The following is a 21867-nucleotide window of genomic DNA, read 5'->3' as shown; positions in this document are numbered from 1 at the left end:
TTTGTTTTGTTTAATATTTTTATTAATGATCTGGAGGATGGTGTGGACTGCACTCTCAGCAAGTTTGCAGATGACACTAAACTAGGAGGCGTGGTAGATACACTAGAGGGTAGGGATCGGATACAGAGGGACATAGACAAATTAGAGGATTGGGCCAAAAAAAACCTGATGAGGTTCAACAAGGATAAGTGCAGAGTCCTGCACTTAGGACGGAAGAATCCCATGCACTGCTACAGACTAGGGACCGAATGGCTAGGTAGCAGTTCTGCAGAAAAGGACCTAGGGGTCACAGTGGACGAGAAGCTGGATATGAATCAACAGTGTGCTCTTGTTGCCAAGAAGGCTAACGGCATTTTGGGCTGTATAAGTAGGGGCATTGCCAGCAGATCGAGGAACGTGATCGTTCCCCTTTATTCGACATTGGTGAGGCCTCATCTGGAATACTGTGTCCAGTTTTGGGCCCCACACTACAAGAAGGATGTGGAAAAATTGGAAAGAGTCCAGCGGAGGGCAACAAAAATAATTAGGGGTCTGGAACACATGACTTATGAGGAGAGGCTGAGGGAACTGGGATTGTTTAGTCTCCAGAAGAGAAGAATGAGGGGGGATTTGATAGCTGCTTTCAACTACCTGAAGGGGGGTTCCAAAGAGGATGGAGCTCGGCTGTTCTCAGTGGTGGTAGATGACAGAACAAGGAGCAATGGTCTCAAGTTGCAGTGTGGGAGGTCTAGGTTGGATATTAGGAAACACTATTTCACTAGGAGGGTGGTGAAGCACTGGAATGCGTTACCTAGGGAGGTGGTGGAATCTCCTTCATTGGAGGTTTTTAAGGCCCGGCTTGACAAAGCCCTGGCTGGGATGATTTAGTTGGGAATTGGTCCTGCTTTGAGCAGGGGGTTGGACTAGATGACCTCTTGAGGTCCCTTCCAACCCTGATATTCTATGATTCTATGATTCTATGATAAGCTTTCATGGGCTACAGCCCACTTCATCAGATGGATAGAATGGAACATATAGTAAGAAAATATATATACATATATATCTTCTTACTGTACGTTCCATTCTATGCATCTGATGAAGTGGGTTCTAGCCCATGAAAGCTTATGCTCAAATAAATTTGTTAGTCTCTAAGGTGCCCAAGTACTCCTGTTCTTTTTGCGGATACAGACTAACATGGCTGCTACTCTGAAATGAATCTAATGGACATGCTAATTTATCCACATCCCTCCAGCTTTCCTGGGGGCAGAAGCAGTGTATTATCCTATCTGCATTAATTCTCACTCACACACTGTGCACCTCCCTTCATATGACTAACTCCATGTCTGGGGAGGGCTCTGGGGTGTTCAGATATAGGCAGAGATTTAACACCAGACTGTGTGTGCCTCAGAAAGTCCCCCAGAGCCCACAGATCCTGAGAACTCCTAGTGAGGGTGGGACAACTCTCCCTCCCCCAGACATCGGCCTCTCCCAAGGGGGCTAAGTGACCATGTTCTCATCATTTCAGATCCCACAACCTCCAAGGAAGTCATGGGGTCAGGGTAAACTCAAGATGGTGTCCTTTGTGACATATACTTCACCAATCCTCAGTGCACTCTGATCATGCCTGATTTCATCCCTGAGCAGGACTCCCATTCCCAAGCCTGATCTGATCGCCCGGCTGGAAGCAGGGGAAGAGCTGTGGATCCCGCATCTCCAAGCCTCCGAGGAAAGGAAGATCCCAAGAGGCAGCCACGCAGGTGAGGAGTCAGTGACACTGACACAAAAAGTATCGGCAAATGAAGGAAAAGTTTATAATCTCCAAGATGTGGTGTGAGCCCCCTCAGTTCTGCCTTATCTCACCCAGGTCAGGCTGTGGTCAGCAGGTGTCATGACATCATGGGAGATATCGCTCATGGCTTCTCACCCACCCTGTTAGCTGCCAGGAGTTTTCTCCTCATCTTCACTTCCCTGTGAGTGTTTGGATGGGATGTGGACATAGAATCCAATTTTTCATTCTTCCAACGGTTATTGCACTGTGTTTTCTCTCTTTGCTATTCCCCTTTCTGTCCTTTTGACCAGTCCAGGCAATGACTTCTGCCTGGATTCTCTCTCTCCCCCAGAAGGTGATGAGACAATGAGTGAGAACGAGGAGGCAAATCCACAGCAGGAAGATCCTGAGCAAGTGGAACTCCAGGTGACCTTTTGGAGAAGAGCTGAACATTTTTGTCCCCAGTGCTTGGAACAGAGAAAAGGCTGGAATAATTGGCACAGAGCAGAGAGGAAGCTGGGAAACCGCACAAGGAGGAAAGTGGATGAATCAATTGAATGTAGTGAAGGAGGCAAGGATCTCAAAGAAACTGCAGCCCAACAGACAAATCACAAGGAAAATAAACCCTATAAATGCAGTGAGTGTGGGAAAAGCTACAGTCGGAATCTTATTAGTGTTACCCATGGGGGAGAGACCCTATAAACATGGGGTAGAGACCCTATAAATGTTTGGACTGTGGGAAAAGCTTCAGTCAGAGCTCAAGTCTTAATACTCATTGGAGACTGCACATGGGAGAGAGACACTATAAATGCCTTGAGTGCGGGAAAAGCTTTAGTGACAGATCACAACTCATTACACATCAGAGAACGCACACGAGAGAGAAACCGAATAAATGCTTGGATGATGGGAAAAGCTTCAGTTCCAGCTCATACCTTGCAATACATTGGAGAATCCACATGGGACAGAATCTATAAATGCCTTGACAGCTGCGTTCCCTCTAATTTTTCCCACACATGTGCGGAATTAATTTTGTTATGTGCACCAATATGGAGGTGTTGTGTGACACATCACCTTCTTATTAGTGCACAAAACAAAAGTCATGTGGCGGGGTAGGGTCGTGGGGTTCGGAGTGTGGGAGGGGGCTCAGGGCTAGGACAGAGGGTTGAGATGTGGGGATGTGAGGGCTCCGGCTGGGGCTGTGGACTCTGGGGTGTGGCCTGGGATGAAGGGCTCTGGGCTGGGGAAGAGGGTTAGAGTGCAGGGGGTGAGGGCTCCAGCTGGGGGTGTGGGCTCTGGGGTGGGGTCAGGTATGAGGAATTTGGGGTACAGGAGGGTGCTCTGGGGCTACAGTGGGGAGAGAGGACTCCCCCAGCTCTCTCTCCCCACAGCAGCACCTGGGCTGAGGGGGAAAGTGTCTCTCCCCGACCGTGGCAGGTCGGGCCTGGGCTGCATTCGGGCTGCCCCTTCCCTGGCCGCGGCAGATCCTGTCCGGGAGGGTTCCCTCAGTGCCATCACGGTGTTAAATAGGGTGCTGCACAGCTGCACGGTCGCGCAGCTTACACTGAACTTAGCATGACAGTGGAAAAAGTTTCATTCAAAGATCAAACCCTGCTTCACATCAGACAAACCACACAATGGAGAATACATAAATATTTGGATTGTGGCAAAAGCTTCAATAACTGCAGAAAGAGATACAGTCTGAGCTCACACATGACTCCCCATCTGACAATTCACACAAGAAAGAGCTTGAATGTGGGGGAAGCTTCATTTGTTGCTTGCACGGCATCAAGCATTAGCAGATCCACCCAGGGAAGAGCCTCTCAGATATCCTTAGCATGGAAAATGCTTCCATTGGAGCTAACACCACACTGGACATCAGAGACTCCTCCACACAGGAGAGAAATTCTCTCAGTGCCCTGACTAGGGCTGGCCATAGTGAAAACTCCATTTCCTAATTCCCACACACAGTAGTGGCATTTGGCTCCCACGTATCCAGCTGCCCATCTCTGGGGGCAGGTTCCAGCAGATGCTGACCTGGAGATGATCAATGATCCTCTGATTTTGCCTGGTCTAAGCAAATCGACGTCCTCCCTGCTGCAGGCCTGGCTGCTGAACTGATGGGCCTTCCTGCCTCCTGCTAACCTGCGGGGGAAGGGAGAGTGAAACTCCTCCAGAAGCTTCTTCAGCCTGGATGAATTTTCCCCCTCTCCCTTCCCTTCCAAGACGCGATGCCCCTTCCACGGAGACTAGGAGAGGGATACTTGGGCCAGGCTCGTCATTCACTCTGGACACCTGCCCCACCCCCCATTTTTCAGGAACCCCTGGACGGGCTCCCTCACTTACTTGGAGCTGGTCCCAGTAGGGTGAGTGTCCCTGGGGGCTAGCAGCTCTTCCCCTCCCTAAATCCCGTGAGGTGCTGGGTTCTGGGGAAGTAAATGTGAAGGGACCAGGAGGGATGGGTTTGGGGGAAGAAACTGGGGATTGAATGGTTGGGTCTGGTGGATGTGGGAAAAAGTGGGTGCTGAGGAAATCAAGTGTTAGAGATCATGGGATAAGAAAGGAGAGTACAGGGAAGAGAGGTGCTGCCTCTTATCACTCATCCCCTCTGCCCCTTTTCCCTGCCCCCTCTGCATTCAGAAAGCACCACTAAGAGAGACTTATTTCCACACCGTCTTTTGTGGGAGGTGTAAAGGTTTCGGGATCCCACCTCTGCCTGCACAGCATCAGATTCTGAGGGTCTGTCTGTGGTGGGAAAAGTGGTTGGGATTAGTTAGCAAATCTCCCCTGACCCTCCCCCACTTTTCCTAGTCTAGACTGACCCCAACCATCTTATATATTCTGATTCCCCCCATTAGCAGAGTGATTGTTAGAGTCACTGAGTTCCCCCTTTGGGGAGAGATTGTCTCATTCCCACATAGTCTCACATTGCTCCAGGTTATGCCAAAAACATTTATTTTTTGTACATTGACTCCCTTAGAGACCAGAATTAAATAGATTCTAAAATTGCTGGAGCAGGGATAGGAAAATGTGGTGTTTGGATTCTGTGTTTTTTGAGGGTGATTGGATGAGTTGGAGGGATTCCCTCCTCCCCCCTTCACTGTCATGCTCCACCCCAACACAGCAATCTGTGTCCGAGCCTTGGAGAGTTTATCGTCTCCCTATTCTACCCTCCACCTCCCAGCGTGGCACTTGCCACAATGTTCTTTACTCTCCATGCTTTGGAATCACACTTTGATTTTTTTGATCCTGACACAGACGCCTGAGGGCTAGAGATGAAAGTGTCCCATACTTGGAGGGGGAATTCAAATGAACACGAAAGCTCTGTTTGAGCTTAAATCCCTGTTTCCATCTATTGGTAAAGTGTCTTCTGGCTTTTTCCAGCCAAGTCCAGAACATTTGTAGATGGATAGATTTTAGCTTTGGTTTGTTTTTGTTTCTTTTTTGCATTAGGACAATACTAAAACTTTTGTAAATGACACAACCAAATAATGAGGAGGTGCTGAGTACAGCAGGTTTAGCCAGTTCAGAGGAAAATGGATACATTTGTTTCCCTTCTTTTGGGAGTTATGATTCTGTGGGTTTTCACTTTATGAACCTGAAAGTGTTTTGTAGCCCCATCTTGTAGTATTGGCTTTTCTCTCTTCCTGAAGGCTGTTTGGTCACATAGTTTGATATTAGTTTAATTTGATAGGATGTAGCCCAGTTTTATTGAGGACTTTACGAGACAAATGATCATTTGCCAGAAGAGTCTTTTTTATTTATTTTAACCTTTCTTAATCCTTTGTCATGAGATTTTTGTGTGTTTGAACAATGAAAATTATCAATATCTTTCAGCATGAATACCGAGGGTGAGTGCTAGATTCACACTCTGAGAGGCTGAGACTGAACGGGACATGGAGTTACTGCCTGATCCCTGCAGAGATGTGAGATGCAGTCAGGAGCAGGAGAGGGTGGGGAAACAGCTGGGAAACTGCAGACTTTTCTCTTGAGAGCCAGAGAGCTGATGCTGAGAACTGTGAACTTGCTGTGCCAATGCCAGAGAGAGACAGGAATTGCCCTGTGAGTGCTGGGTGAAGCCATCCCTGAAATCTAAAGGGCTACAAATTATGTCTCTAGATGAAATATGAGGGGAGGGGACAGCCTCTCTCGATTGCTGAGAGGACGAGGCTGGGCAGAGACAAGATGGGGAAGCCAACTAGTCTGAGCCAGCCTTGAATCGAGACTGACCCCCATCATAGAGGCCAGAGAGAGATGGGGAGCCTGATAGCCCAGCTGGTCATCCCCTCCCCATCTACCAGTGTCCTGCATGGGGATGACAAAACATTCTGCCCCACTCACCCCACACTGTACCCCTCTAATCTCAGTTCCTTGGATTCTCTGCTCTCGGAGTGTTTGCTCTGTGACTGGGTCCCAGCATCTCTCCTGGATTCTCTGCACTTTTCTACCAGTTTGTAACTGTTGCTCTGTTGCTGCTGTATGTGGGATTTGGGCGCAGCAATGTGCTGGGTTGGGGATGTAAAGTACCATGCTGAGCTGGGCTGGGGAAAGGAGTCTGTCCATCCTTTGGAATAATAAAGTAGAATTTAGTTTCTTACACTCCTAAGTGTAGTTTGTTTTGCATTAACTACCCAGCAGATTCAGAGTGGAGGTTAACAGTAAAAGCAATGCTAACATGGTCTAGTACGGAAATACACAGTGAGGTTTCCCATACAATCTCACCTCTGCCCTATCATACCCTCAACTGCAGCCACTATACTCACAAATTTATATATGTATAATATGGCTAAAGTGATTCTGGTCTCTGAGCTGGGTTTCAGCCCAAGATCCCCACTCTCTCAACCTTACCACCTGCTTAATTCTAGCTGAGACCCATTTAAATCAATGGGGCTATAGGTAGTAGTAAAATTAAACCTGTAAATAAGGTCTTGCCACACTGGGAGTTTAGATTGGTAGGTTTGGGAGTCTCTCTCTGTTGATACTCGGCCTGTTCCTCATATCACACTTTCATCCAAATTCGTTCTTGTCTCGTTGCAACATAATTGTATCTCAGTTACTATCATGATTATTTGTAATACAGCAGCAGCTAGACGCTCCACAGAAGACTACGGCCGTATTGTGCTAGGTACTGTATATACATATCATGGGAGACAGCTCCTCAGGGAAAGAGTTTACAGTTTCAATATACAGATCAGCCAATGTAATGATTTTGTAAATATCAGGAGCAATCCTGAAATCTAAAGGGCTACGAGTGACGTCCCAATAGGAATGATGGGGGGAGGGGGCAGCATCTCTCAATTGCTGAGAGAACGAGGCTCTGCACTTCATTCACCTTCTGTTATGTCTAAAAAACGGATTGTTTTCCCCCCAGAATTACAGCACTTACCCCTAGAGTGCAGAACACATTTTCTGAGCAAAGTCAATCTGTTTCTGGCTTTAGCAATAATCATTAACATTGGGTCTGTTCAGACATTTAGCACTGACTGTCAGACCCTGCCTTGTAGTGATAGCATTCAAAGCCCCATACTATTCCAATTAAGGTATTTTAGTGCTTGTGGGCCCAGATTATATTAAACTGATTTTTAAAGCACATTAGCTTTTGGGTAAGTTTTTCAAAAGCATCTTTCCCAAAATGACTTAGGGTTGTATTTTTTAAGGTATTAAGTACCTGAGGATGCAGATAGGGGTCTAGTGGGGTTACCAAAGCAGCTTAGGCACCAGCGGCTAGATGCACAAAAAGATTTAGGTTCTCAGCTGCTACTTTCACTTTAGGTATCTGAATCTGACATTTAGATGCCACCAATCCTCCACTGCCCCCCCACCCCTCCCCGCCACTCAGCTGTTGCCTAACTCTGATGGTGTCTAAAGATCCTATGCACCTAAATTTCTGTCATTTAAATCATCCAAGAGCCTACAAATCTGGTACTGGGCATGCTCCCAGCTGCCTCAGGCTAGGTGCACAGATCCCTATTTCATACCTAAGCACCAGCACGTGCCTCACACTATGTTTTCCCTGGTCTGTCTCTCATGTGGCTGCCCCACTGCCCACTCTGGTTTGTCTCAGGCCCGTGCCCCATTACGGGTTGGGGGAGGCTAAATTCGGTGTTTCAACTCACATGGCACAATGCCACTGGCTCAATTTTGGCCCCAGATGCTTCCCTCCCTCCCCCTCTTGCAACCATGGTGGGACATTCGGGCCTATCCAGAGTGCTCAGAGCACCAGCCCCAGAACCAGACCAGCTGGTGCTTCATTGCCAAGATTCAGGCGCAACATGGGGAGCTGCTGTCAGTGCCCACATGGGGGAGCCAGCCAGGAGAGGGGGACTGGCAGGGGGCAGATATGGCGGGGTGTTGCCTATTACCCAGTGATGGGTTAATCCGGCCCTATGAATAATCAGAGGAACCTGATGGCAAAGCACTGACAGCTACAAGGCCCGAGTTAGGGGAGCGGAGCTTGTAGCTCAGGCCCAGGGCTAGTAGTCAGTGAGCCTGGTGTGGAGACAAGAGACCGTCTCTGACAAACTGCTCCCTGTGCCAGTCTGTGATCAGAGTGACTCACACATAGAGTCAGTGTCACCGAGAAACCTGTCTCCTGCTGCTCCCGGTCCTGGGCAGCCTGTCTAGGACCAGGACCCCCATGTGTCCCTGTTAATACTGGGGACTCCATGGAACAATGCCCAGTCTCCATGGAAATGCCCCTTCTCCCCCATCCTGGGATCTTGACGTCTCCTTTCTGCTCATTGACACAGTGGCTTCTATGTATGATGCCCCCTTAATGCTGAGAGAAGCTGCCTGTGCCCAGGGGACGTGGGACCCCGGAAGGCACGGTCAAGGGCAGGGGGACTGCAGTGCAATCCGTTGCTCGCTAGGACCCAGGAGAAACTGCGATGCGGCTCTGGGAGCGATCGCTGGGGTCACTCAGGCTGGGCAGCAGGAAGTGAATCGCACTCGCTGCAGTGACTGGGGCGTTGTGAGGAGCTCACGCTCATTGCAAGATCCCTGAGCCCCGGCGGCTGCTGCTGGGACCCCGGAGCCCTGGCTGCAGCCGGGAGAGGTGAATCTCGAGCAGTAACATTCCCGGTGCTCCCCAGGAGCCTCTCCTAGTGCAGAGACCCCAGCCTGGCCAGGACCCCTCTTCCCGGGCCCCAGCCCCTGCTCCCAGGGAGGGCACCGCTTGGAGGGAAGGTAAGAGACCTGCCCATCCCCGCAGGGAGCGGTGCCCCCCGGTGCCGCCCGGGCTGCAGGTGGAGGGTTTGGCCCCAGGCTGCTCCCAGCGGAGCTGGCTGCGATTCCTGCCCCGTGCCCAGGAAAGCTGCCGCCAGCTCCCATTGTTTGCAGGGCGGGTGAAGCCAGCGCGCGCCCTGGGGAGGGCTGGGACAGCGACACGTGGGAGGATAAAGGGGGGTGGGAGCCCGAAGGGGCTGAAGAGGGGCGGGGGGGGGATGGGCAGGCAGGAGGGGATTGAGGGATGAAATGGGGTGTGTGAGGGGGTAGAAGGGGCTGAACAGGGATGCAGGGGGCAGTGGTTGCGCTGCAGGGAGGATGAGGCAATGCCGGAGACTCGGGGTGCGGGAGGAGAATCCTGGGGCGGGAGGGAACAGGGCTGGGATAGAAGGAATATGTGGGGAGGGGTGTGAGACTGGGGGGCTGGAGGGAGAACGGCGGTGCAAACGGAGGCTGGCTGGGGAATGGGGAGAGCGGCTAGTGATAAAGGAGAGCGATCCTGAGCGATACAATGGCAGCTCCCCCAGCACACAGTGCAGGGGGGGCTGCCCCGCCCAGCAGCCAGCGCGGGATTTTGTTTTTAGAGGAAATGGTCACGCTGGCGGGGGGCAGGGGACTAAGCCCTAAGGGCTCCAAAGCTACAAGGCAAAATCCCCACGGAACTTTCCCCCAACAGACACACGATTGCATTATTTTCTTAAGCCAAACTCATGATTTCTGGACTCTGGTTCCTGACTGGGACTGTCTGGGGTGGCAGGACGGACCAGGGCCTCTCTTGGATTTCTGAGCAGGATTCAGGGCTCAGAGTCACTGCCAGAACAGCAGGGGATAGATCCGAATGGGCGAATGAGATCACATCTGCCTGGCTGTCCCTGGGACTGCAGGAGGAGACCAGGGATACTCAGTCATTAGCTGCTGCCACCAGACAGAGAAGAGGCTAGTAGTGTCTGCCTCTCTCTGGCCTGAAGAAGCTATGTTGACTGTTCTCCAGCATATAATGTTTATATATGTTTCTGATATTTCTGTTCTTTACTATACTTTCAACCAATTTGTTTGGTACTGAAGTTAGTTTTACTGGCCTGTAATTGCCAGGATTGCCTCTGGAGATTATGTTAGCTATGTTCCAGTCTTCTGCTAAGATGCTGATTTTAGCAAAAGATTCATACCACAGTTAGTAGTTCTGCCATTTCATATTTAATACAGTGTTGCTGAAGCCGTGTCAGTCCCAGTATATTAAAAATACAAGGTGGGTGAGATAATATCTTTTATTGGACCAATTTCACCTTGAATGGTCCCTTGAAATATGTGTTACCTACTAATGCTAAACATTTTGTATTTGTTGTGACACTCTGAGTACATTTCCCAGACCTGAAGAAGAGCTCTATGTAGCTCAAATGCATATCTCTTTCCCCAGCAGAAGTTGGTCCAGTAAAAGATATTACCTCGCCCACCGTGTCTCTCTCAAGACATCTAGACAGACTTATGTGTAGTTCTGGGGCAGAGCTGGTGGTCGTGGTACATGTAGGTACCAATGACATAGGGAAGGATAGGAGAGAGGTCCTGGATGCCAAATTCAGGCTGCTAGGTAAGAGATTGAAGTACAGGACCTCCATGGTAGTGTTCTCTGAAATTCTTCCAGTTCCATGCACAGGGCCAGGTAGACAGGCAAAATTACAGGGACTCAATGTGTGGATGAGACGATGGTGTAGGGAAGAGGGGTTTAGATTTATTAGGAAGTGAGGAACCTTTTGGGAAAGGGGGAACCTATACAGGAAGGATATGCGCCACCTAAACCAAAATAGAACCAGATTGCTGGCACTTACAATTAAAAAGGTCATAGAGCAGTTTTTAAACCAAGAGCTGGGGGAAAGCTGACAGGTGTGGAGGAGCACTTAGTTCAGACAGAGACATCCCTTAGGGGAGGATCTATTAATGGAGATTCCCTATGTCCTAGGAAGGAGGAGAGGATGGAGGATGATAAAATATGGGAAGGATCTGATGAGAAACAGTCAAATGGAAAAAAAAAAAAGGCCCATTCAATTACACCACGTCATGGCAGACAGCTAAAAAGTGACAATTGTTTTAAGTGCTTATGTGCAAATGCTAGAAGTCTAAATAATACGATGGGTGAACTTGAGTGCCTGGTATTAAATGAGGATATTGATATAGTAGGTATCACAGAAACTTGATGGAATGAGGATAATCAATGGGACACAGTAATACAGGGTACAAAATATATCGGAAGATCAGAACAGGTCGTGCTAGTGGGGGAGTGGCATTATATGTGAAAGAAAGCGTAGAATCAAGTGAAATAAAAATCTTAAATGAACCAAACTGTATCATAGAATCTAGTAATTCCATGCTTGAATAACAAGAATACAGTAGTAGGGACCGCCTGACCAGGATAGTGATAGTGACTGTGAAATGCTCAGGGAGATGAGAGGCTACAAAAATAAAAAACTCAATAATAATGGGGGATTTCAACTATCCCCATATTGATTGGGTACATGTCACCTCAGGATGGGATGCAGAGAGAAAGTTTCTTGACACCTTAAATAACTACTTCTTGGAGCAGCTAGTCCTGGAACCCACAAGAGGAGAGGCAATTCTTGATACAGTCCTCAGTGGAGCAGAGGATCTGGTCCAAGAGGTGAATATAGTTGGACCTCCTAGTAATAGTGACCATAATATAATTAAATTTAACATCTCTGTGAGGGGGAAAACACCACAGCACCCCACGTGGTAGCATTTAATTTCAGAAAGGGAAACTATACAAAAAATGAGGAAGTTAGTTAAACAGAAATTAAACGGTATGTGCCACAAGTCAAATCCCTGAAAGCTGCATTGACACTTTTTAAGGATACCATAATAGAGGCTCAACTTAAATGTGTACCCCAAATTAAAAAGACACAATAAAAAGTGCGACCATGGCTAAACAACAAAGTAAAAGAAGCGGTGAGAGGCAAAAAGACATCCTTTAAAAAGTGGAAGTTAAATCCTATTGAGGAAAATAGAAAGGAGCATAAACTCTGGCAAATGAAGTATAAACATATAATTAGGAAGTCCAAAAAAAAATGCACAGGGTCAGGTAGGGAGGAGGATAGGGTCTGAAAAACCCACTGAGACTTGCTCAGGCTAAGGCCTGATTTATGAACAGGCTCATTGGGAGGCGAACATTCCCCCATTTCTGAAACAGGAACCGTCTCCCCACCCCTCTGGACAGGGCTGGGAAAACAGACCACAGTGCTGGAGCCTGAACCCACTAGGTAGAGACTGCAGGGAATACAAAGGGAAGGTGCTGGGATTCCTGTCCCTGTCCCCTGCCCAGAGCTCTGCTTCCCACATCAGCCTGTGCCTAGTAGGTTTGTGGTAAATGAGAAGACGCTGCCCTCCTCTGTCTGCTGGGAGGGATATGGAGCTCTCACTTTCTTGCCACTCCCTGAAGCTTCCTGGCTGCTCAGGGCTCCAGGGTTTTGGCCGCCCCAAGCAGCCAAAAAAAAAAAGCCGCGATCGCGATATGCGGCGGCAATTCGGCGGGAAGTCCTTCGCTCTGAGCCGGAGTGAGGGACCGTCTGCTGAATTGCCGCCGAATAGCTGGATGTGCCGCCCCTCTCCGGAGTGCCCGCCCCAAGCACCTGCTTGACAAGCTGGTGCCTGGAGCCGGCCCTGAGGGTGGGGGTGAGATTCTGGTCCTCTGTTCTTCCCTCCCACCCTCCCCCCCGGTGAGCTAGCTTGCTTGCTTCCTTCCCATGAATAGTGGGATTGTGGCTGTGTCAGCAGGTGCTGAGTAGGGAAAATGTGTTGTTTCAGATGCCGGTGACTTTCGAGGACGTGGCTGTGTATTTCACCGAGGGGCAGGGGGCCCTGCTGGACCCTGGTCAGAGAGCCCTGTACAGGGAAGTCATGGAGGAGAATTATGAGAATGTGACCTCACTGGGTAAGGCTTTCCTGGCCTCTCTGTTATTAGAAGCCATAGGGTCTGCATTTCCAAATCTGTCAGGTGCATCTTTGGAGAGAGAGACTGGAGGCAGGGCCGGCTCCAGGCACCAGCCGAGCAAGCTCGTGCTTGGAGCGGCAGATTCCAAGGGGCGGCATTCCGGCCGCCCTTTTTTTTTTCTTGTTCTTTTTGGTTTGCTGCTCTGGCCGCCCTGTAGGAGGCAGGCGGCGCGGTGGGAGGGGCTGCGTGGCGAGCGCCCCGCTGATGCCCTGGTTGCCCCACTTCTCTCTCTCTCCCCCGCTCCCTCCCACCCCCTGCCCCCCGCTAGACCGGGCGCGCACTCCGCTGCACGTCTGCAGCACAGGGAGTCTGCCTGCACCCTGGCTCTGGCCGCCCTGCGGGGTTTTTTTTTTTTTTTTTTTCCTGCTTTGCCGCTCCGGCCACCCCGCAGGTGTTTTTGGCCTTGGCTACACTTGCGAGTTGCAGCGCTGTAAAGCCGCCCCCAGCGCTGTTACTCACTCCCCGTCCACACTGGCAAGGCATTTGCAGCGCTGTATCTCCGTGGTTGCAGCGCTGCATGTACTCCACCTCTCCGAGAGGAATAGGAAGTATTGCGCTGCCGCTGCAGCGCTGCGGCGCCAGTGTGGCCGCCCAATGCGCTGTGACTGGCCTCCAGAATTATTCAGCAGTATTCCACAATGCCTGTTCTAGCCACTCTGGTCATCAGTTCAAACTCTACTGCCCTGGCCTCTGGTAACCAACCATGTGACCCACCCTTTACATTCCCCGGGAATTTAAAAATCCCCTTCCTGTTTGCTCAGCCTGGCGTGGCGTGGAGTGCTATCAGCGAATCTTTCCAGGTGACCATGCCTCCACGCGCCAAGCGAGCCCCAGCATGGAGCAATGGCAAGTTGCTGGACCTCATCAGTGTTTTGGGGGAGGAAGCTATACAGTCCCAGCTGCGCTCCAGCTGTAGGAATTACGATACCTTCGGGAAGGTATCAAAATACATGATGGAAAGGGGCCATGACCGGGATGCCCTGCAGTGCAGGATTAAAGTGAAGGAGCTGCGGAGTGCCTACCACAAAGCCCGCGACGCAAACGGTCGCTCGGGTGCTCCCCCTGGGACCTGCCGATTCTACAAAGAGCTGGATGCGATACTTGGGGTTAACCCCACCTCCACTCCGAGCACCACTATGGACACTTCAGAGCCGGTGTGGGGGGGAGGAGGAGGAGGAAAACGGGAGTGATGGTGGTGGGCCGGATGGAGACACCCCGGAATCCCTGGAGCCATGCAGCCAGGAGCTCTTCTCGAGCCAGGAGGAAGGTAGCCAGTCGCAGCGGCCGGTACTTGGTGGTGGACAAACAGAAGAGCAGGTTCCCGGTAAGCGGGTTTTTTTTCCGGGAAGGAATTTTTTCGGTGCGGGCTCTTTGGGAGAGGAGGGTTAGGCATGCATGCTTAGATGCAGAATAGTGCATTGATGTAGTTTATCACATCACAGTAATCGGCCTCGGTAATCTCCTCAAATGTCTCATCCAGAACGTGTGCAATGCGCTTGCGCAGGTTTATCGGGAGAGCCACCGTAGTCCTTGTCCCAGCCAGGCTAACGTGACTGTGCCGCGAGGGGCGGGGGGACCATTGCTGCACACAGGCAAGCTGCATATGGGCCAGGGCGGAAGCCACATTACAGTAGAAGACCCTCCCTTGCTTCCCAGGTCACCCTCAACAGCGAGATATCGTCCAGGACGAACTCCTGTGGAAAATGTTGGGACAGTGTTCAGTGTAGGTGCCCCCTGAAGCTGTTGGCTCTCCCCAAGGCACAGAAACCCAGAGGACAGTGCAGCCCTGAAACAATCAGTCCCCCTTCCTCACCATTTTGAGGCTCCCGTGGGATATGTGTGCTCTGTTTCGGACGGGAAAATTATGCTATTGTGTAGACCCTGTGTGTTTTCTACTCCTTAAGTGCGGGGGGAATCATTACTCTGTCTGGTATAAACAATGCTGCCTCTGTTAAATGTTGCATTTTGCCTATACAGCTGCATCAACCTTGAGACCTCAGCCGTCCCTCTTATCGCCTGCTCAGAGACTGCAAAGACTCAGGAAGAGACCGCGAAAAAGCAAAGAAGACATGCTGCAAGCAGTCATGCGGCAATCTATTAAAGAGAATGAGAAAGCACAGAACTGGAGGGAGAGAGAAAGCAGGATCCGCCAGGAAAATGCAGTGCACCGGCGGCAAAGCACCACGCACCGGCAGCAAAGCACGGATCGGCTCATAAGCATCCTGGAGCGCCAAGCAGACACTATCCAGGAGCTGGTAGCCATGCAGAAAGAGGAGCAGTACCGCAAACGCCACCCCACCCCCAGCCCTTGTCCCAAAACTCTTTCCGTTGTGCCCCACTGTCACCTCCAACCCACTTTCCCCAACTTCCGTGTTCTTCACACCACCCGCTGCCTCCAACACCAGTATCTTCACCACCCAGCCCTGAAAACCACAACCCTTACCCTCTGCACTCAACCCCCATCACCATGCAGTATAGCTGTCCTGAAGTGCAGCACTCAGTGCACAGCACACCAGACAGGACATACGCGAATCTGTAATTGTACTGTTCCCCACTCCACCCCCTTGTTTCTTTTCAATAAATGGATTTTTTGGCTTTGAAAACATTCTTTATTATTGCATAAAGTAAAAGACTCCTTAGCACAGGAAATAAACAGGCACTGCAAGTCTGCTTGTCTGCTTAGCAAACACTGATTCCTAAAGATTGGAACTACTGCACTTCACTCCCGTGCAGGGCACCAGATATCACTGCTGGTTTTCAGCCTCAAATTGCTCCCTCAAGGCATCCCTAATCCTTGCAGCCCTGCGCTGGGCCCCTCTAATAGCCCTGCTCTCTGGCTGTGCAAATTCAGCCTCCAGGTGTTGAACCTCAGAGGTCCATGCCTGAGTGAAGCTTTCACCCTTCCCGTCACAAATATTATGGAGGGCACAGCACGCGGATATAACCGCGGGGATGCTGTTTTCGGCCAAGTCCAGCTTCCCATACAGAGATCGCCAGCGGCCCTTTAAACGGCCAAAGGCACACTCCACAGTCATTCGGCACCGGCCCAGCCTGTAGTTGAACCGTTCCTTGCTGCTGTCAAGGCTCTCTGTGTAGGGTTTCATGAGCCACGGCATTAACGGGTAAGCGGGATCTCCAAGGATCACAATGGGCATTTCAACTTCCCCTACCGTGATCTTCCGCTCTGGGAAAAAAGTCCCGGCCTGCATCTTTCTGAACAGCCAAGTGTTCCGAAAGATGCGTGCGTCATGCACCTTTCCGGGCCAGCCTGTGTTAATGTCAATGAAACGCCCACGGTGATGCACAAGCGCCTGGAGAACCATAGAGAAATACCCCTTCCGATTAATGTACTCGGATCCTAGGTGGGGTGGTGCCAGAATAGGAATGTGCGTCCCATCTATCGCCCCTCCACAGTTAGGGAACCCCATTAGTGCAAAGCCATCCACTATTTCCTGCACGTTACCCAGATTCACGGTTCTTCTGAGTAGGATGTGATTAATGGCCTTGCAAACTTGCATCAACATGATTCCAACGGTCAACTTTCCCACTCCAAACTGGTTTGCGACCGACCAGTAGCTGTCTGGAGTTGCCAGCTTCCAGATTGCAATAGCCACTTGCTTCTCCACTGGCAGGGCAGCTCTCAATCTCGTGTCCTTGCGCCGCAGGGTGGGGGCAAGCTCCTCACACAGTCCCATGAAAGTGGCTTTTCTCATCCGAAAGTTCTGCAGCCACTGCTCGTCATCCCAGACTTCCATGACGATGTGATCCCACCACTCAGTGCTTGTTTCCCGAGCCCAAAAGCGGCGTTCCACGGTGCTGAGCATGTCCGTGAATGCCACAAGCAATTTCGTGTTGTACACATTACACGGCTCGATAGCATCGTCGGACTCCTCACCTTCACTCTCGCTGTCACTTTGGATCTTAAGGAATAGTTCGACAGCCAAACGTGACGTGCTGGCGAGACTCGTCAGCATACGCCTCAGCAGTTTGGACTCCATTTCCCGCAGACAGATCGCGCTGCACAGAAACCGTTGAAAGATGGCGCCAAAGTTGGACAGAAACAAAGGGATTTCTGGGATGCGAAGTGATGCATCACGGAGCGTTGGGGCAGGACCCAGAATCCCCCGCACCCACGCCCCCTTCCCATAACCCACAGCGCCAGAATGGGAAAAGGTGCTCTGTGGGATAGCTGCCCATAATGCACCGCTCCCAATAGCGCTGCAATTGCCACAAATGTGGCCATGACAGTGCGCTGGGCAGCTGTCAGTGTGGACAGACTGCAGCGCTTTCCCTACTTAGCTGCACGAAGTCAGGTTTAACTCACTGCGCTGTACATCTGCAAGTGTAGCCAAGGCCGTAGTGTGTGTGTGTGCTTTGCCACTCCGGCCGCCCCGTGGGTTTTTTATTCCCCTGCTTTGCCGCTCCGGCCACCCCACAGGTGTGGTGGTTTTTTTTTTGCTTCGCCGCCCCGCCCCCCCCCCCCCCCCCCCCGCAGTTTTTTTTATTTGCTTGGGGTGGCAAAAAAGCCAGAGCCGGCCCTGACTGGAGGTGAACGAACCCTATAATCCACAGCTGCTGTGTGAGAGAGACTTTCATCTCCTTAAACCCTCCAATGAGATAGGGGTGTCAAAACCTAATGGACATTCTATCTCATCCCCACCCCTCCAGCTTTCAAGGGGGCAGAAGCCATGTATTGTCCTGTCTGTATTATTTCTCAGGCACACATAGAATCCCTGTGTGACTGGTTCCCCCTGGGGTGCCACCTGGAACTGGGGTACCACTGAGCCCTCTGACCCACAAGGCCTGGGCTCCCTCTCAAACTGTGCTTCTGTGACAAGCTGCAGACCCACTCCCAGTCCCACACTTCCACCAGCATCCACACAGGCAGGGACACACCCCGTGCAGTTACATGCAGGCTCTCTGTCCAGCCCCTGCATGAACCAACAACAGGAATGCTACAACCAGGATAACTCCCAGCTCCCCAGGCATGCACCCCCTCTGGAGTATGAACCCAAAATTATACCATATTACGCTGCACAGGGTAAGGTCACAGAGTTCGCCTGCCCCCTCAGTGTGGGGAGGAAATGCAAGAAACTTGTGTTAAATCAAGCTAAGATTTTTTCCCCAGACACTTCACTTAAAGGCACACTGGGTTTAGATTAAAACATAAAACAAGTTTATTAGCTACAAAAGATAGACTTTAAGTGATTATAAGTGATAGCAAACAGATCAAAGCAGATTACCTAGCAAATAAACAAAACCACAAACTAAGCTTAATATACTTAATATACATTGGATATGTTAGCAGATTCTCACCCTAACTGATGGTACAGGCAGACTTGTAGATTCTTAAGGCACAAGCTGTGTTAGCTTTACAGCTTGGGTTTCTCAGGTCTTCATACACAGGCTAGAAATCCCTTCAGCCTGGATCCAGCACTTACCCCAGTTCAGTCTTTGTTCCTCAGGTGTTTCCAGGAGTCTTCTTGTATGGGGAGTGAAGAACAACAGATGAATTCACTCCCTGCCTTGGATAGCTTTAGCATGCGGTGGGAACCCTTTGTTTCAAAACTTGGTTCCCAGACTGGTTTGTGGAAAAATACTGACATCCCAAAATGGAGTCCAGAGACATGTGGTCTGATCACATGTCCTTGTATAGTTATAGCAGCCACTGCTAACTGGCTGGCCAAAATGCCCACAGAAAGGTTAAGCTATTCCACAGTCCATTGTCTTTGCTGATGGACCATCAGCCCCGTCTGGCTTCTTCATTGTTGTATCTGAAAGGCTGTCTGTGGGTGTTTTCCAGAGTAAGCCCATTTGAATTACAGATCCCGAGTCAATAATCATAACTTTAGATACAAAAATTATACTTGCATACAAATTGGATATTCATATTCAGCAAATCATAACTTTTCCAATAAGATCTTACATGACCTGTCTTGCAAAAAAGGAATAATAATTATGCTATAATTATCTCATAATAATATCACTATGAAGAATATGCGGTGCAGTGTCACATCCTGTTCACCTCCCTTCTTGGGACGAGCTCCAGCCATGAGGAGGGGTCTGGGCATTGCAGGTTTAGAAATAGACAGGGAGTTAACTCCAAAGTTGTGTGTGTGTCAGATCCTGCAGACTCCTAGTGAGGGTGTAACAATTCCTCTCACCTCCCCAGACATCTGCCTTTCCCAAGGGGGCTCAGTGACCACATTCTATGTTGGATTCCATGTTGCCCCAGCACAGGCACAGGTTCAACTCCAGGAATGTACTTTGTGACAAATACTCTACCAATCCTCCATGCACCCTGATCTTGTCTCTTTTCACCCCTGACCAGGATTTCCCATTCCCAAACCTGACCTGATCACCCGGCTGGAACGATGGGAAGAGCCATGGGTACCCGATCTCCAGGCCTGCCAGGAAAGGGAGATTCTGAGAGATACCCACATAGGTAAGGAGTTGGTAAAACTGACACTGAAACCATCTGGCGATTGAGGGAAAACATTGAGAATCCCAAAAATGTGGTGTCAGCGAGCACCTCAGTTCTGCCTCATCTCACCCAGGTCAGGGCTGTAGTCAGTATATATCATTCATGGCTTTCCACCCATCCTGCCAGCTGCAGGCGTTTCCTTCCCTGTGAGTGTTTGGATGGGATGTGGAGGCAGAATCCAATTGTACAGTCTTTGAAAATTTATTGTGTTGGATTTTCCCTTTGTGCTGTTCCTCTTTCTCCCCACCACAGACAATGACTTCTGCCTGGATTGTCTGTCTCTCTCCCAGCAGGTGATAAGCGAGAGAGTGAGAAAGAGGAGGATCATCAATATCAGGAATTTCCTGGGAAAGTGGAACCACAGAGGACCTTTGGGAGAAGAGCTTTAGGGAATTTCTCGCAGTGCTTGGAACAAGGAAAAGCCTCTGGAAATCAGCACTGGTCAGAGAGGCTATTCAGAAACCAGCCTACCAAGAAAGTGGCTAAATCTATTAAATATGTGGGAGGATGCAAGGATCCTGAGGAAACCACAGCCCAGCAGACAAATCACAAGAAAGAGAAACCCAATCAGTACCTCAAATGTGGGAAACAATTCATTCTGAAATCACACCTTCTTACACATCAGACAATCCATATGGGAGAGAAACCCCATAAATGCTTTGAGTGCGGGAAGAGCTTTAGCCACAGCTCATACCTCACTGCACACTGGAGGACCCACACTGGAGAGAGACCTTATATATGCTTGGACTGTGGGAAAAGCTTCAGTAACAGCTCAAACCTCACTAAACATCGGAGAATCCACACGGGAGAAAGACCATATAAATGCCCAGACTGTGGGAAATGTTTCATTCAGAAGTCAACCCTTGTTACACATCAGACAATCCACACTGGAGAAAGACCCCATAAGTGCTTAGACTGTGGGAAAAGCTTTAGCCACAGCTCATACCTCATTAGACATTGGGGGACCCACTTGGGAGAGAGACCCTATAAATGTCTCGAGTGTGGGAAAAGTTTCATTCGGAACTCGCACCTTATTAGACATCAGAGAATTCATACAGGAGATAAACTTCATCAATGCCTCCACTGTAGGAAAAGTTTCATTGAGAGACCAAACCTTATTAGACATCAGGCAATCCACACAGGAGAGAGCCCCCATAGGTGCTTGGAGTGTGGGAAAAGTTTCACACAGAGATCAGCTCTTGTTACACATCAAGCAATCCACACAGGAGAGAGACCTCATAAGTGCTTGGACTGTGGAAAAAGTTTCATTCAGAGAACAAATCTTATTTCACATCAGACAATACACACAGGAGAGAAACCTCATAAATGCTTGGATTGTGGGAAAAGTTTTGCTCACAATTCAGGCCTTATTGTGCATCAGAGAATCCACACAGCAGAGAAGCCCTATAAATGTTTGGACTGTGGAAAAAGTTTCAGTCACAAATCAAATCTTACTAAACATCAGAGAATCCACACGGGAGAAAGGCCATATAAATGCCTGGACTGTGGGAAATGTTTCATTCAGAAATCAAGCCTTGTTACACATCAGACAACCCACACTGGAGCGAGACCCCATAAGTGCTTGGATTGTGGGAAAAACTTTAGCCACAGCTCATACCTCACTAGACATTGGAGGACACACACGGAGGAGAGACCCTATAAATGCCTTGAGTGTGGGAAAAGTTTCATTCAGAGCTCACACCTTATTAGACACCAGAAAATTCATACTGGAGATAAACCCGATAAATGCCTCCACTGTGGGAAATGTTTCACTGAGAGAACAAACTTTATTAGACATCAGGCAAGCCACACAGGAGAGAGCCCCCATAAATGCTTGCAGTGTGGGAAAAGTTTCAATCAGCGATCAAACTTTATTATACATCAGAGAATCCACACAGGTTATAACCTTCATAAATGCCTTGACTGTGGGAAAAGCTTCAGTAGGAGCTCAGAGCTTACTAAACATCAGAGACTCCACAAAGGTGAGACCCTAGAAATAGCTTAAAGAACAGGAGTACTTGTGGCACCTTAGAGACTAACAAATTTATTTGAGCATAAGCTTTCGTGGGCTACAGCCCACTTCATCGGATGCATAGTAAGGAGATATATATACACATACAGAGAACATGAAAAGGTGGGAGTTGCCATACCAACTCTAAGAGGCTAATTAATTAAGATGAGCAATTATCAGCAGGAGAAAAAAAAAACTTTTGTAGTGATAATCAAGATGGCCCATTTCAGACAGTTTGACAGGAAGGTGTGAGGATACTTAACATGGGGAAATAGATTCAATGTGTGTAATGGCTCAGCCATTCCCAGTCTCTATTCAAGCCTAAATTGATGGTATCTAGTTTGCATATTAATTCAAGTTCAGCAGTTTCTCGTTGGAGTCTGTTTTTGAAGCTTTTCTGTTGCAAG

At 49.5% G+C, this 21867-nt stretch overlaps 1 protein-coding gene across 1 annotated transcript; it reads left to right on the top strand.

Annotated features, from left to right (window-relative positions):
* The first annotated feature begins 8896 nt into the window (after positions 1-8896).
* LOC112115674 (zinc finger protein 250-like) lies at positions 8897-21506 on the top strand. The gene is made up of 4 exons (XM_029912203.1): positions 8897-8929; positions 12779-12905; positions 19297-19410; positions 19740-21506. The coding sequence occupies exons 2-4, from the start codon at positions 12779-12781 to the stop codon at positions 21452-21454; spliced, it is 1956 nt and encodes a 651-aa protein (XP_029768063.1). The 5' UTR covers positions 8897-8929; the 3' UTR covers positions 21455-21506.
* Positions 21507-21867: the final 361 nt, after the last annotated feature.

Source organism: Terrapene carolina, unplaced genomic scaffold (assembly GCF_002925995.2).
Source record: "Terrapene carolina triunguis isolate 2854851 unplaced genomic scaffold, T_m_triunguis-2.0 Scaffold192, whole genome shotgun sequence".
Lineage (NCBI taxonomy): Eukaryota > Metazoa > Chordata > Testudines > Emydidae > Terrapene > Terrapene triunguis.
The sequence above is the reverse complement of the archived record's forward strand: the minus strand, read 5'-3'. Positions and strand labels throughout refer to the sequence as shown.